The 15,872-nt window shown below is 54.0% G+C and overlaps 6 protein-coding genes across 6 annotated transcripts; 1 reads left to right on the forward strand and 5 right to left on the reverse strand.

The window, feature by feature from the left end:
- Positions 1-140: 140 nt before the first annotated feature.
- CLUP02_00197 (major facilitator superfamily transporter) lies at positions 141-1,921 on the reverse strand (the record flags this gene model as incomplete). Its single annotated transcript, XM_049279249.1, has 2 exons — positions 141-805; positions 883-1,921. 2 exons carry the CDS (start codon positions 1,919-1,921, stop codon positions 141-143), a joined length of 1,704 nt encoding a protein of 567 aa, XP_049135206.1.
- Positions 1,922-4,358: 2,437 nt separating this feature from the next.
- On the reverse strand, positions 4,359-7,583 carry CLUP02_00198 (uncharacterized protein; the record flags this gene model as incomplete). The annotated part of the gene is made up of 10 exons (XM_049279250.1): positions 4,359-4,475; positions 4,788-4,965; positions 5,041-5,291; positions 5,362-5,482; positions 5,552-5,567; positions 5,662-5,767; positions 5,842-6,014; positions 6,143-7,234; positions 7,290-7,372; positions 7,480-7,583. 10 exons carry the CDS (start codon positions 7,581-7,583, stop codon positions 4,359-4,361), a joined length of 2,241 nt encoding a protein of 746 aa, XP_049135207.1.
- Positions 7,584-8,964: 1,381 nt separating this feature from the next.
- On the forward strand, positions 8,965-10,956 carry CLUP02_00199 (uncharacterized protein; the record flags this gene model as incomplete). The annotated part of the gene is made up of 1 exon (XM_049279251.1): positions 8,965-10,956. One exon carries the CDS (start codon positions 8,965-8,967, stop codon positions 10,954-10,956), a length of 1,992 nt encoding a protein of 663 aa, XP_049135208.1.
- Positions 10,957-11,459: 503 nt separating this feature from the next.
- Positions 11,460-12,188, reverse strand: CLUP02_00200 (uncharacterized protein; the record flags this gene model as incomplete). Its single annotated transcript, XM_049279252.1, has 1 exon — positions 11,460-12,188. One exon carries the CDS (start codon positions 12,186-12,188, stop codon positions 11,460-11,462), a length of 729 nt encoding a protein of 242 aa, XP_049135209.1.
- A 765-nt stretch (positions 12,189-12,953) lies between these two features.
- CLUP02_00201 (uncharacterized protein) lies at positions 12,954-15,273 on the reverse strand (the record flags this gene model as incomplete). Its single annotated transcript, XM_049279253.1, has 4 exons — positions 12,954-13,490; positions 13,554-14,434; positions 14,983-15,052; positions 15,127-15,273. The coding sequence occupies 4 exons, from the start codon at positions 15,271-15,273 to the stop codon at positions 12,954-12,956; spliced, it is 1,635 nt and encodes a 544-aa protein (XP_049135210.1).
- Positions 15,274-15,426: 153 nt separating this feature from the next.
- CLUP02_00202 (uncharacterized protein) lies at positions 15,427-15,702 on the reverse strand (the record flags this gene model as incomplete). The annotated part of the gene is made up of 1 exon (XM_049279254.1): positions 15,427-15,702. One exon carries the CDS (start codon positions 15,700-15,702, stop codon positions 15,427-15,429), a length of 276 nt encoding a protein of 91 aa, XP_049135211.1.
- Between the last annotated feature and the right edge of the window lie 170 nt (positions 15,703-15,872).

The following is a 15,872-nucleotide window of genomic DNA, read 5'->3' on the forward strand; positions in this document are numbered from 1 at the left end:
TTACGTCTAGAAGTTTACGTTCATACGCAATAACAATCCGACATTACAATTTCTAGTCTAAGTAGAGCAGGGTTCTAAACCGGGTATCCTCTAAATCTCATGTAACCGTTTACTTCGTATCGTACAAGACGTTGAAACTCTCAAACAGCAACAGCAGCAGCACCACCTTTGCCCTCCTTCTTGACGCTCTTCCATTGCAGGCCCAGGCAGGCAACGAAAGCAGCACAGGCGCAGGCAACAGTAACATAAAAGGTGTGCCTGAGTCCATCCATGTAGGCCTCAAGGACCACGTCAATGGCGTCAGCACGGCCCATCTGCGTCAAAATGTTGCGGACCTGGTCAGCGCCGGCGTTGATGAAGATCTGAGGGTTGATATCCGGAGCGTTCTTAGTGACTCCGTCAATGAGACCCGTCTGGAACAGTGTCTGGGCGACGGCGATCATGATGGCGCCGCCAAAGGACTGGAAGAACTGCACGCATGCGGTCGCGACGGGAACCTCTTCCTGGGGCAAGACCGTCTGGACGACGAGCACACCAATCTGGAAACCTGCGCCGATGCCGAGGCCCGCGAGCACCTGGTATCCGAACCACTCGCGCATGGGCGTGTCAAGGTCGAAGGTGGTGATCATGCCTGAGCCAACGGCGAAGAGGACCAGAGACGGTAGGATGATGGCGCTGTAGTAGCCAATGATGGAGATCAGGGCGCCACTGGCAATGGATGCGACGACGGTTGCGAGGAGAAGGGGCAGAATCTTGATGCCGGCCTGGACGGCACTGACGCCTTGGATTGCCTGGAAGTAGAGAGCTACAATCTGTTAGAATGCTGGTTCTCGAGTGTGATGACTCTGTGGAAGCAGAAGCAGGGGTAGGGAAGGCACTTACACAAATAGTAGAGGAGCGGGAAGAATGCAGCACCAAAGAAGCAGGCAAACAGCATGGCGCAAACGACGTTGCGGTTCTTGAATAGCTTGGGAGGCAGCGTTCCCTTGTCGCCCTGCCATAGCTGAATACCAATGAAGACGATAATCATGAGCGCGGATCCGACAAATAGCCCAATAATCTTGGAGCTATTCCAGGGGTACTCGGCGCCACCCCACTGGAGAGCGAGAATAAGGCAGACAATCGCGGGCAGGAAGATGGCCGTTCCGATGAGGTCGAGCTGCAGAATGCGCTTCATCAGAGACTCTCCACTGGGGTTGTTCTTTCGGCTGATGGTGAGGAGGAAGAAGATAAAGGCCATGGCGATACCGCCGATGGGGAGGTTGATGTAGAAACACCACCGCCAGGTCGCTTTCTCGGTAAAGACACCACCCAGCAGAGGCCCAGCAACGGACGCAACACCCCACATGCCCCCAATAAGACCGAATGCCAGGGGTCGCTTCTCGAGAGGCATGGTGTAGCTGAGGATGACGATGGATCCGGAGAACAGACCCGCAGTACCAATACCAGCAATGGCGCGACCAACGATGAAGGCGGTGGAGGTTGGCGCAAGAGCGCAGACGAGGGAGCCGATTTCAAAGATGGCGATGGCAGTGAGATAGGCGTACTTGATGCTGAAGAGCTTGTAGATGGTGCCGTACATCGGCTGCAGGGCCGTTGTTGTCAGAAGGTAGGACGCGCCATACCAGCCGATGTCCTTGACGCTGCCGTACTCCGCTGTGATTGTGCCGAGGGCTGGGGCGATGATGGTCTGGTCGAGGGCGACGAGGAAGACGGCGAGGCAGAGGGAGATGAGGATGAGGACGACTTTGAGGCCAGATGGGTAGACGACGTCTTCGTCGCCGGTCGCGTGAGAGGGGTCCTGCTTCTCGTAGGTCTCGGGCATGTTGGGGTCATCGTGAACGTGGTGCTTCTCGGTGGAGATGGAGGGATCGGCTGAGGTGGTGTCACCGAGCTTCTCGTCGGGGTGTTTGGAGCCCATGGTGATAGTGTAGGTTGTGATGAAGATTCTTGTTGTCGTGGTTTTGCTCCAAGGGAGAATTAACTTGTACACTGGTTCAACCGGTGGTGTGTATGTTCTTCGTAGCGGTAGAGTAAAGGTAGGGAAGACGTCGATGTTATTCTTTTACAAACCTACGGGCGTGGGAGGAAGGAAAAGGAAGGAGGACCCTGGATGATACAGAAGAGGCAAGAGACGGATGTGAAATGGTGTGCGGCAGGCAGCGCAGGTTTTATGTATCCATCAGACGAGGCGGGCTGATGCTCGCGCTTGCGAGGCAAGGTAAGGTAAGGTCAGGTCAGGTAGGTACACTAGTAAATCATCCTGAATGACATCTGAGATCGTGAAATTTCTCAGCTGCAGCATCCCATCGGGTAAGACTGCACCATCGCAGACCCCAACCCGATTTGAACACTCGTAAGCCCCAGGGATGGCCCAGCCAAACGCCCAAGCTCCCCCCCTGGTCATTTGGTCAATGCCTACCAAGACAAGGTATCTTTTCTTTGTGCGCTCCATACTTTGGATACCCAGTTGTCATGTAAGGTAGGTAAGCAAAGGAGGTAAAACTTGGTGGGATGCCTTAGCGTGAGCTTGTCTGCGTTTGAGTGGGTGGGATGGGGAGGAGAGAATTGGGGAAACGAGTCACTCGGCCCAGACACGCTGCAAACTGTGGTCATCGAAATTGGCAAAAAAGAAGAAAATGTCCGAAGGAGGAACGCCCTTCGTCACCATAGTTACGTGAGCCTCAATCGCGTGTGTGAGTGTGTGTGTGTGTGTGTGTGTGTGTCAGTGCCGGAGGAAGGGCGGAGGGATATCGGGCCAGGGGCAGGGGTCACTCCGAGCACAAAGTCCTGGTAGTAGGTACCTATCCTCCCTACCTTATTTTACGGTTTACGACGGCTGCAGCAGACTCCATGTGGCAGTGGATCAAGAGTGCTACTGCGTAGACCATGGTCCATGGATGATGGATCTAAGAGAATCTAAAGACCGGAAAATCCAGACGAATTCCAGGAATTCCAGCCCAGTCGGTCGGCCCATCTCGGTGGTCGGAGGGAAAACTTGTCCGACTTACGCGGGGTGGGTCACTCACTGTAACAAGCGCCCGTGATTGGTCAAATTGTAAGCCGACGCCTTCGGCCCTCGCACTTTGATTTCATAAGCCAAAAAGCCTCTTTTTGGATTAACGACGTCAAGACTCCAAGCGCGAATCCAGCAACCCGCTCAGACCTTTGCTCATCTCCCGTCTCTTTGGGGCGCTACTCCCTAGCGGGCGCCGACCAACACCGCAAACACCTGGCTGCGGCTGAACCCATTCTTGCAGAGTCTAGAGGCCCGTAGACCAAAGGCCCGTAGACGGCTCCGAGAGTCACGGCGATCCTTGCACTTGCAGGTGCTGTACACAAGTGCCAATGTTGACTCACACCGTGCGTTCGGCCGATGAATCGCTTGCGGCTCATAATCTGGCCGACCGCCGCGTCTCTGGTCCTTTGATGATTCACGAAATGGGACTTTGGTCGGCCGTGGGACCGGACGGACGTGGGTTTCCTTCCTTCGTGGAACCGGACTCGACCAGGGTAAGCCGTGAGGTAATAGATTGCTCCGGGACTCTGATGTTCCCTTTGGTGTGTAAGTTGTATTACATAACGCCTTCAACGCCGTTGCAGGTTGAGGTCAGGGACGGGACACGGCGACGGGAGTGGCCGTTACGACGGCCGGCCCCCACATGCCGGAAGAGGTTATTCGGAAATCCCGGACCCGACAAACTGTCAAGCACTCACTGGTATTTCATCTCTTATGTCTTGACTAGATCAATCTACCGGCGTCAACGTCGCTTTCTAGTTCAGGGTCGTCCTAGGGCGAGGACGCTTTATGACAGCGTACCCCTCGGCAGAAAAGAGTAGAGAGAGAAGAGGGAGTGTCTAAACTAATCAAAGCCCTCCACCCCAACGATCTTTCAACTTATACGTATTTAAAGGTACTCATAGGCTCTGCCTAACTTCTTGTCATTCTTATTATTCTTAATGCTATCTTGCATTTTTAGTATTTATTTTTAATTCCTACCTTTGCTAGCTACTCGGGCGATTCTCGAGATCGTTTAAATAGTATTAATACATAGCATCGGTAGATACTATTACTATCTCGATAGGCTATTTACTAAATTTTCTTTTACCTTTTTAACTTTCCCTCTTATAAAGTTCGTAACCACGGATCAGCATTTCTAGTATATTCCTTATTGAATACGCTTGGGATAATGTCGAGTAGTTATGATGACTATAGTGGTACTAAGGAACTAGAAGACCCATAAGGGCTGGTGTTAAACTGCTTTTCACCTTATAGCAATGGTCATGAGTTACGCTCTGACCGGAGCCGTTCTGCTCTGCCGGCTGGACCTCTGCCGGCGCAATTTCCACGACCGCCTCTAGAAGAGGCGAATGGTGGCAACCGCGGTGCCGATTGTTTTCTTAGTGATCTTAATCACCAAGCAAGCCGGGTGCTTCTTCAGACTTGGCCAGCGCATCATTGACGCCATCAAGGTCTGTGGCCTCGAGTATTATGATGATGATAATAATACGTAAGGGACTCTTGGCAATACTGTAAGGACGGAAGAAAAGTCGTTAAAGAAGTAGATTTAGCTTTTGGAATGGTTGTTGGCTTGGAGAGAAGAGGGTTTGTTGACACATCGAGGAGCATACCGGGGCTCTAATAGACAAGCTTTTGTTTGCATGAGCTCGGGGCCCTCTTGCCTACTTTAAATGAACGGGCGTTATAATTTGCCAGGAGAGAGTCGTATGGAAGGTCTTCTGCCTGAGGTGAGAGGAAGGAAGAGGGCATGGCTTTATAAGCGGACTTCACGATCAAGAAGGGAAGTTGAAGCTCTTATTCCGACATCCTTCAGCGCGTCTTCACAAAAGTTGAAGGAGCTTTCGAGATGGAAGGGAACATCACTGGAAGGTATGGCAGGTAAGGAAGAATTCCAGGGGGTCGAGACTCTTCCCGCGCGAAAACTGAGATACGCCTGGGAGGCGCTATGGTCTATCTGCCTTGATCATTAAGGGGAAGGTGGTCTTTTGAGAAGGAGTACGTGAAGGCAAGTACCCTACTGTCGTATTCTGAGGTAGATATAGCAGCGAAAGGAAGCGCAAATCAACATCTGATCTCTTGGTGAGTGTTGCTTAACATGGTAAGGCAGGTAGTGCGTGACCCACGATGGAAGACTCTCCCTCCAAGACGTGACTTCCCCCTGGACCATCCAGGTTTCCACCGGGTCCGAATACACAACCTGAATAACCACACAGCAAGCCTTCATATACACCCCCGCGGCCATTCCTGTCACCAGCCAGCAGGCGCCCGTCTAGGTCGACGGGTCAGGTCAAACTGGCTGGGTGGTGGAGTGGTTTATGGTCAACAATCAATTCGCCAACCAGCCTACTCGACGACAGGCTCAGCGCATACCCAAGTTCGAATCCCAGCTTGAGCACCAGATATTTCCTAGCATGAGCACCAAGAGATGTAGCCCCCAGTCCAGCACCGGGGGGGTGAACTCTTTTGTCAGTCTGAATGACTTTTTGATATTAGCCATGCTAGCATCAGTATGACCTCCGCAAGCGTTACTGATTCAAGATTTCATCTGTAGTAGTCATTAATACATCACAAAGACTCGTGTTAGACGGATAAAAGCAAATCCCAACTGCGCGAGCTATCACTTAAAGAAACAGAGTTACGTCGCCATAATTCTGATATGTATGCAGTTTCAGCTTCGAGATGCAACGTCCCTACCGCACACTTTGCTTTCTTTGGCGGGCATGTGTCTGGAGGATATTGAAAGCCCTACTCATAAACAGTATCAATGAGAAGTCCGAGGATTCTATCGAAGCTTCTCTTGCGTGGTTTCATCCTCCCACCACCCTTCCCTGGTGATCATAACGAGAAGCCACGATCAGTCTCTCCCCGCCTATGCCTTTATCTCGCTCTCGCCAGGTCCTACCCAAGTATATCTTGAGCCGAACCCTTCCCACCAGTGCAATCGAATGATGTCCTCCCTTGAACAGGCCCTGTATATAAAATGCGATGCCCACTTCACATCGTTCATATCCTCTCCCTTTCCGAGGTTTTTATATGAGATGAGTCGAACGATTCGGTTCCCATCCACATCTCTCCATTCATACGTATAATTGGTGTAACAAAAGGCACAGGCACGCATACGCCTATTGTCCATTGAATGCTGGGGCTCCTCATCCGGATGCCAGATATTTCGTATCCTTCTCAGATCATCAGATTCCCATTCTCGTCTGTATCTCGCAAGGTCGACAGGGTCGGTATAATACTGCATATTATGCTGAAATATGAAAGGATACCTCGCTGCCCAGTACATATGCCCGCAACATTTGATGAGGTTGTTCCGTTCTAGTACTTGATAAAGGTAAGGGACGTCATTTCTGGTCGCGGAAAGGTCTGTGACGGTCTTTACGAGCAATTCGCCTTGTGTCGAGATACGGCCCGTCATGATTTGTTTAACCGTTGCCTTGACGCTCTCGTGGCAATATGCAACGGAATCGACTAGATAAAGTTGATCAGGACCATACAGATTCACTTTAGAACGCTTATCAGCGTGGAAGTGCTTGAGGACGTTGAAGTGAAGGGTGCGGTGGAGATAGGGTGAAACTAGTCTCTGATGCGGGTTTGCGGGTTCCTGAAGACAGGGACGATTATAGCCGCTGCCCTTGGCGCCGGTGCTGCTGTGAGAGGCGGTGGGTATCGACAAGTAAGGGTGGTGGAAGATCTGACAGGGCCTGCAGAGGACGTTGCCGTTTTTGTGCTCATCGACGTCTCTCTCCAGCAACGTCAGCAGCTCGAGTTTCTTTTGAGACGGTAGACTCAGTAGAAAGTTGTTCTCTCCGAAAATGGTCCACATTCTAAAGCTCGTCAGAGATAGGACTGCGCGGTCGACCATGGTGAGATAAGCGGAGATGGCGAGGAGCAACTCGGTAGGCATGATTTGATCGAGGCCTGGTCCTTGGTATAATGCGTCTTTTCTCATTCTACCAAAAAGTAGAGCGAACCACGCCCAGGCTGATTGTGGAGGTGTTTCTTGACATGTTTTGGCGATGCTCTGTTCATCGGATGGGTATACGGGCACCTGGAACTCGACATGGACCTCTTCAGTAGGAAGACGATTTCGTCGCAACCTTTGCTGATGACGACGACTGTTGGCGAGAATCATACCTGCCGCGGCCATGTTGTAAAATATGTCGAGTGGTTGCTGTTGCGTGTGTCCGAGAAGACTTTGCTGCTCGCCTTTTGTCACCTTGTACATGTGCATATATATACCTGTAGAAAGAGTAAGGCTTACGCCAGCCAACATTCAACTCAGCCTTATCACCATCAATACCATGGGATGGTTTGGGTCGAAGAACCTTCTTTTGATGGCCAAGTCTTCAAGGTCGGTAAGGTGTTGTGAATTTACCTTAGGTAGGTGGGAGGGTCAGGTGGCGGCGCAGTAGGTGTATCATAACGGAGCCCGAGATCTGCCCGAAGCGCACGGCAGACGAATACACTTGTGGATTTCTCTATCATACAGATAGCAAGATAGCTTCTCAAGTGACAGAGATCGTGCTAACCTGCCGGCTGAGTACATTGGGGGCATGAACGAGGAATGACAGCCATGACCACAGTGATGGTTAATCCTGCGACGGGCTATTGACTCAACATCGCGAATGCTATGGAGATAGCTTCGCCAGATGATTAGCCTCAAGTGGGTGATGGAACGATCCGCCGGTCAGCGCATAAGTGATACACAGAGTATACTTAATGACCAGCTAGAAGTAGCAGTAGAAGTGATAGTAGTAGTCATAAGAGATAGAGGTAGAGGCAGAAGGGGCTGAGCGGCTGGTTGTTCCGCGTGTAATCTGCCACCTTTCTGACAAGTTGCGCAATGAGTGAAGAGCTCCATTCACGTCGAAGTCAGACGTCAAAAAAAAGGTTGTTATGGTTCTCTCCCTTGAAACATGGCCCTGAATTCCACCTTGGCCGGAGGCACCGAAGTGCGATCAGATACAATCAGCTCATCACCCATCAAACACTCAACGATCAGAAAGCCAACGGAACCTAAGGCTGACAGAAGTGAGCAGTGGCCAAAGGTCTCTGCTATTTTAAGCTTTCGTCTCCCACGACGTTTCGGTTCGGGGCTAGTGTGGGGAAGTGCAGGCGGGAGCCAGAGAACACCTAACTGAGTGAGTAAGTGAGTGAGTGAGTGAGTGACGGGAATGTGAGTGAATGAGAATGGGAATGAAAATGGAAATGGAAATGCCGTTGTGGATCGACGAAACGAATGGGCAGTGCTTAGGTACTTTGAAACTGCAAAGTACCCGCAGCAGCAAATTTGGGTGCGTTGATACCTCTGATTTCCCCGCAAGGGGAAGCCTGCAAATGAGCCTCAGACGGCTCAACACGGTTCGCTGTTCATGGCGCCTACTGCGTCTTCACTTTCCAACCCTGGCAAGCCTGGCCGCATCCAACCGGAAAGGTTATCCTACAGCACCTTGAGGTAAGGTACATTGCTAAATATGTAGTCAGAGTATGTACAGTAGGTACTCAGACCTCTCCAACGTCTGTCTGCCCGCCTACCCGCTGCGCTCGCTCGTCAACCAAACTCCAATTCAACCTCGACCCATCTACAACAACCTTGAGAGGTGGCTGCTTGAGCTATCACTACCTTACTACACCAGCCTCCTTTCCGTCGACATCAAACGTAAGGTACAAAGAGCGCTTCAAATGGTCTTGCGACATTCAACAATGCCATTTGCAACTCCGCATGTTACAACCAATATCTCAATGACATCGCCAAAGCCTTAATCGCGATCCCCGCCAAAACCAGCCCCCAAACGACGACTAGACCCAAACCACCTGGTCCACTACCCACTTAACGTTGCCGAACATCAAGCGTCACTTACAATAAATCCCAGATCGCTCCGTGAATCTGGCTCTCGCGACTACCTCGACAGTTTTGAACCTCACTGCCGCCCGCCATGGACAGAACCATGGATCTAAGGGACATGGACTTTGAGTCTGCCATCGTGGACGACGATAAGGACGCCGACGTCCCCGTAAACGCCCTCAATACTCCACAACGCCTGGGCCGCTCGCCCTTGTCCAAGACGCGCTCCATGTCTGATGGAGGAGGAACTCCTTCCAAGCTCACTCCTTCACCGCACATTGCGGATGGTCGCCAGGCATCCAAGGACGATAACCACATTAGAGACACGGCCACCACACCCGTAACCCCTCACCGAACCGAATTCCCCCTCCGTGGTCTCTCGCTGCAGATGCCCGCGAACCGCGACCCTGCCTCCCCTGCAGCCAACTCGTCCACCGCATTTACGAAGCCCGCGCCGCTATCACCGAAGCTCGACCACTCGCAGATCTATGCGAGTCCGACAAATATTCTCCCTCGTCGCTCTCGTGGCCTCGACTTCTCACGCGCTGCCACCAGCCTGCACCACTCAACACTCGCCGAGTCCTCACCCGACTCCTCGCCTACGATCGGAGGAAGGGGCATGAATATCCCGGGACGCAGGAGCAACGACTACGGACAGGCCGAGCAAACCACCAACTCGTTGTGGTCCATGATGGGCAACCACGAGCGCATGACAGTGTCGAGCTCCCTGGGCAGCGCGAATCAGATTGGGTCAGATTCTTCTTCCGACTCCGACGACGATGATCTCATGGATGAGGATATGGACGAGCCGTACATTGGTACACCGCAAGCCAACAAGACCGCCGCGCCCTTGGGCACACATCCCATGATGGCACCCTGGGGAGGCTCTCCGGCAATGAACAGTCTGATGAGCTTCCAGCATAGGCAGCGGCAAAGGAAACAGCCAAAAAAGAAACACAAACTGCCACTGGGTCTAGGATTCAGTCCTAGCACAAATGCCGGTGTCTCAAAGTCGCCGCCAAACAACGTGCCCAAAGACATGTCGGCACATTCACGTAGGGAGAGCATTAGCTGGCAGGCCAACCAGTTACATATCTCTGGGAGCGAGGAAGAGCGAGGTGATAATATCGACGGTCTACTCTCGACTCCCAGTCGTGATGGGCAGCGCCCTACAGTCATGCGACGGGTGGTTACGCAGCGTAGAAACCTGCTACCCAAGACGAAGAACTTTGCTCGTATCAGGGCGGCTTTATTCGAGGAAGGTGCGCCAGTCGAGACGGAAACCCAAAGAGAGGCCGAAGTCGTCCGTCAAGTGCGAGAGAGTGACGTCGATCTCGGAGCACCTCGTCAACAGACCGTTCCTCCCGCTACTACCCACTCGTCGCCCAACCTAGGGAACCAAGACCAATCTCTCGACGACATACCGGAAAGCAGGATCACCGACTCGGCCCTCAATCTCTCGGGCAGCTTTAAGCAACAAGCCTTGAAGAATTCAAAGGGCACCAAGTTCTGGGATACCTTCTCCGAGTCTAGCAGTATCGGCGGTGCTCGCACAACGCCGCCCCCGCCTAACGGAGGACTCCCTCGCGGCTCATCGTCAGGAATGAGCGAAGACATTTGCATGGACTCCCCGTCACTCGGCCCTACGGCTGGTTTTGCTATGGCCGCAAGCAGCGGGGAGTCTCAAAAGGGAGATACTCCTCTTCTCGCTCAGGGCCCGCAACCGGCACCCAGCGCAGCGGAAATCACACGGCGGATCAACAGCAAGCGCAGGCGGGAGGACGACTACGATCCCGTCAGCCTCAAGCGCCGGGCAGTAAGCCCAGGCATGAGCGTGCACAATTCGCCCATCATGCAGAGCCCCATGCAACGCGACGTGGCGCCCTGGGGGTCGCGGCCCGGCAGCAACAGCGGCGATAGGGGCGGCAGTGGCGCGCCGAGCGAGTCGGGAAGCCTTGGAGGCGGCACGCCCGGTAGCGGCGCCAACGCCAACGGCCGGGTAGTGAACGGGAACAAAGGACGCGTTGGATTCCAGGGCATGGTTGATACCAACGACGGTCTGATGCGAATGAGCATCGAGTGATTTCTTGAGGCGTGTCTTTGGAAGGGTGGAATTGGCGCAGTCTGCATTTCTTGGGCGTTGGGATAGGACAGTTTGCGTGTGAACAAAATACCGGCGAGAAAGGGGGGGTATCAAGGCGAACGAATCTTGGGAGGTTATGGACAAGGAGCAAGGAGCAAATTAGTATATCCATAGAGGCCGAGCTCGGCACCACACACACACACACACACACACAAGCACTCACAATAGCACACAGGCTACTTGCAAATGGAATAGAAATCCTTAATGAGCAAGATATTGTACACGCCAGAGTGATTACGAAGATGAAGGGATAATTCTCGGCCGGTGGTATCTTCCCCGAAACGCCCGTGTACGCCTGTAATGCTTCCCAAAGCCCCCTTTCGTCCCCTTTTGATAATTCAATGCGAAATCCATGCCACTCTGTCCCAGGTCCCATCTCTCTTCTCGTACAGCTTCCCCGTGGTTCCCTATCCACGAGAGAAAGAGAATGCGATGACACCAGCTTATTCCACACCCACACCCTCCTCGGGAACCCGCAAACTCCCAAGCTTATCGTCCAACCACCGCGCCAGCTCCTCGGCATGCCGCCGCAACACCACGACGCCGGCGGTATTCACGCTCCCGACGCTGGCGAGGGAGGTGGTGGTCTGGGCGCCGAGGCTGAGGATGCTATCTGCTTCCGAGGGGGACGCGGGGATCTGGAATGGCGTGCCTGTGCCCGCGCCGCCGTTTGCGCCTGCGTTCGCGTGGGAAGAGTGGTGCGAGTGAGAGTGTTGGTCGGTAGAGGAAGAAGCTTGCTGGGCTTCGATGGTCTCGGCGAGGGGACCGATGCAGACGAAGAGTAGCCCGCACTTTAGTCTCCGGATGACGACGACCCCGGCGGCGAGTTGGACTGTTATCGTGAGGGGTTTTCCTCCTGCTGCTCCTCCCGCGTGGTATCCTGCATCTTCCGTGTTTGCCGCAGCAGCGCCAGACGACGACGGCGGCGTGGAGGACGAGGAGGGGAGCGCGTCGGGGATGTCGGGCGTCGCGGAGGCGTGGAGGGCGAAGAGGGAGGATGCGACGGTGGATTGGGTGCGGAGGAGGGAGACGGGCTGCGGGGAGGCGTGGGCGAGGAGACGGCCTGAGGGGGTCGCGAGGAGTGCCGTGTGGAGGTTTGCGTTTAGGTTTGAGGCGAGGAAGGAGGTTAGGCGTTTTGTTAGGAGGAGGGGCGTTGGTTGGTTTAGGGACATGTTTGTTTGTTTTCTGTTGTGGTTTTGATTGTCGAGGGGGGAGATGGCTGTTGGTGAGGGTGATGAGGAGTTTGGGATGTTGAGGTGTGGTGAGGTTTGTAGATGTCGCGGTTCCGGTGTTCGGGAGGAGAGGTGTATGGTTCAATGCGGGTTTCTTCGTTTGGATTCCGGTTTGGTGAATGCGTGTTGTGTATCGTCACGACTGCTGAACGTGATCGACGTCGAACCTTCGAAGCTAGGGCAAGATACGTCTGGAAGGATGAGGGATTGGGGATGATCGGGTGGTGGTTGAGGCTCGGGCAAAGATAGAGATCCACACGACTGCCAGGTTGTGGTGGTGGACAACCTGGAAGCTGGCGGGCAGGCTGTGGCACTCGGAGCTTCCATTCGAGGTCGCGCGCCAGGTAAATTTGGGCAGCACCTGGCGGAAGGTGGGGCTCCCTGTCAAACGTCTGAAGGGTACGTACCTACCGTAGGTACCTTGGTCTGTCACGCAGGGAATTTGTTTCCTGTTAGTGCTCGGAATCTACTGCAGCTAAGGTACTAAGACAGCTCAACGTGCTTGTGTCGTGTGATTTCATGGATAAATTGGATGAACTATGAGAGACAACCTTGGTCAACTAGCTTGAGAAGCTTTTACTCATTCATGTGCTACGACCATGACATACCTAGCTCATAGAAGCACACTTTCGAGGCCAGTCGGTGAGGTCCCTCTTCCCGATATGCTTGACAACAACATCAAACACCTCCAAGACACTGCTACCACTAGTCCTTGATCTCACCAGACATCCTATTCAACACCATGAACCGGTACCCAAGATCATCCAGCACGTCAACATACTCCCTCCCCTCCTCCGTCTCGCACCTCCACTCCTTATACAACCTCTCCATCTCCTCCGCCAACCCCCTCGTCTGCACAGCCGGCGTCTCGAGATCATACTCCAACAACGTCCGCACCGCAACCTTCAAGTACCGCGAGTACCCGGACCGGTGCAGCACCTCGTCAAGATGAACATCCGCAGCGGCCCCACCACACGCCGGACCGGGCCCCGCACGTGCATTCGGCGCCGACCCGGACGGCACGACGCACTGACACCCCGGGAAGTTCTCGTGCAAGCACCCGCGGCTGCCCTTGTGCGTCTCGTCGTCGTAGATGCAGAGCATCTTTGCGCACCGCCGGATGTGGATGCACTGGCACGTCTGGCACCCGTCCAGGCTGGGGAGGGGCCGACCGGTCATCATGCGCAAGAGGACGGCGCCGAGGGCCCAGTGTTCGTCGCTGAGCGTGTAGAGGCGTTTGCTCTGTGGGCGTGATGTTAGTCGAGCTGCCGTGTGTCTGTACGGAGTTGCTCCGGGATAACTCACCCTCCTCCCCGTATCCTTATACTCCTTCCACTGCTCAATCATCTCCGTAAGACGCATATGCCCCGTCTTGGGCGCAACAGGAAACCCAACGCTATGCGGAAGCGGCTCCTCCCTCTCCAGCGCCCCCTCCCGCCGCGCCGGAACCCCCGACACGAAAGCCCGGCCAAACTTGCCCAGCTTGCACACGCCGTACGTCTCTTTGCCCCGCGAATGCTGAAAAAAGATGGACTGCGCATCAATGCCGCGGTGCAGGATGGGCATCCACTCCGTATCAGTCGCCGCCCACGACTTCTCGCCGGTCACCCAGTCCACCTCTTGCCGGTACCCATCATGCAGCCAAACAAGCGTACGCACCACAGAAGTAAGGACGTGCCAGCAGAGCGACTCGGGCAGGAAGCACCCCGGCTCATGCTCCGCGTGCCGGTGGTCCGCAAAGAGGATCTCGAGCGTGCCGGCGTCGCAGATATCCCAGACCAAATAGTCCTCCGTGGCCTGCTTCTCCGCGCGCGGGTCTAGGGGCTGCTGGCGGAGGTACCCCGCGAGGGAGATGATGTTCTCGTGGTTGAGGATGTGGGAGACGTTGCGGCCCATGTTGTGCGTGTAGAGGAGGTCCATGAGGCCCTTGACCTGGCGCTGCTTCTTGGTCGTGAAGCTCATCGAGTACTTGCCGGCGTCGTAGTACTCGTCAAAGTCGTCCACTTTGCGCGCGATGAACTCTTCGCCGTCGGCGTAGCCCGCGTGCTGGTCATTGCGACGGGTGATCCAGATGTTCTTCTCGACTCTCTTGATGAGCTGGAATGGCGGCTGCGGGTGGTCTGGGTCCGCCTTTTCGGCTGTTGATGTTGACATGTTGGACCTTTTGGGGGGTGTCAAATTGGGACCTGTCACTCGATGGGCTTGTAGATGTTGGGGTCATGGCGAACTCTTGAGATTTCTAGGAAAAAAGGTGATGCTGTCTTCTTTGTAGGTCCTCCTAGAACAGCATCGTCGTTTGCTCATCAGGCAGCGTCAACTAGAAGGGACCATGGTCACGGTCGAAACAAAGAACAGCCCTATGGCTATTGTAGTCTTTGATTCAACGGTTGCCGCCTTGGCATTCCGGAAAGGGCCATAGAGTACGCCACTTGGCAGGCATTTATGATGAGCGTTGATATTCAAGACATTCTCAGAATCAACCTCACAACGGTATAAGTTGCTGAAAATTTTGAAAACTCAATTCCAGCACAAGAGCAATGCTCAACAGACGAACATCACGGAATATTCATGATAAATGTCCTGCATCCCGTCGGTCGAAACGTCTGTACAATCGTTTGCCAAGGCAAACGAAGCAGCAGGCTTGGCCAAACGGGAGGAGGCATATGCAAGGAAACAATTTTAGTCGTTCGCGCCGAAGCCGCATGCTCTGGTGACACAGAGCGTTTACCCATACCTACAGCCTTGGAATTCCTGGCGTAGGCTGGTCGCACGACTTCTGAACCCACCGTCATTTCTTTGTCGGCCTGTCGCATTCAAATTAGAATGGCGATAAAGATAGCCGAATGGCCGGGGTAATCCACGTGCATCCAGCACCTACCAGCGTCCACCCCGCCGAGCAAATTGGTCGTGGAGAAGCGAAATGCTGCGTCTTCCGAATGTGGGAGGCGATCAAATTTGCTGAGCCCTTTTTTGGGTCGTGTTGGCCAAGACCTGCCGTCTGATCCGGGAGCGTTTGTCGACGCATCCCTTGGAGTTGTTTCCGGAGGCTGGTGCAGCGGTGTTGGGCGGTCTGTAGGTCCATTGGTCCCTTACGATATTCAGGCTATGCTTTGGGAGGGAGCTGTAAGGAGGCACTCGTCGCAGTGTGGCACTGTACGAATACTCCACAGACGCGGCGTCACTCTTCGTTTCGACGATACTGCTTGCCATCCACCCTGCGTTCGGCCGAACCGTCGAATGACATAAATGGAGGAACAATCAATGCGAAAGAGGGCGCACTGGCCATGTAGGAGGTAGAAGAAGCAGCAGAGGCAGCCCCGGGGTCGTGTATCCGCGAGCTCGCCGTCATGCATACCGTTGTATGGGCCAGGGCACGGCGTTTCAGCGAGACTGCTCCGGGCAAAGCTGAGCAGAGTTGAGACGGGATGCCCGTGTTGAAAGGCTGAGTATCCATTCTGGCTGCGACGACTGTGAACAGCCGGCGTCGTTATGAGTATAGCTTTGGTTCTGAGATAATTGTTTGCCATTTGTCGGATGCCCGAGTGTTGGGTCTAACAGAGTCAGTTGTATTGCACTTGCAAGCCACATCGGTTAGGACCGAGAAGAGGCCTCGTGGCCGGCCTC

This window comes from Colletotrichum lupini, chromosome 1, assembly GCF_023278565.1.
Source record: "Colletotrichum lupini chromosome 1, complete sequence".
NCBI classification, from domain to species: domain Eukaryota; kingdom Fungi; phylum Ascomycota; class Sordariomycetes; order Glomerellales; family Glomerellaceae; genus Colletotrichum; species Colletotrichum lupini.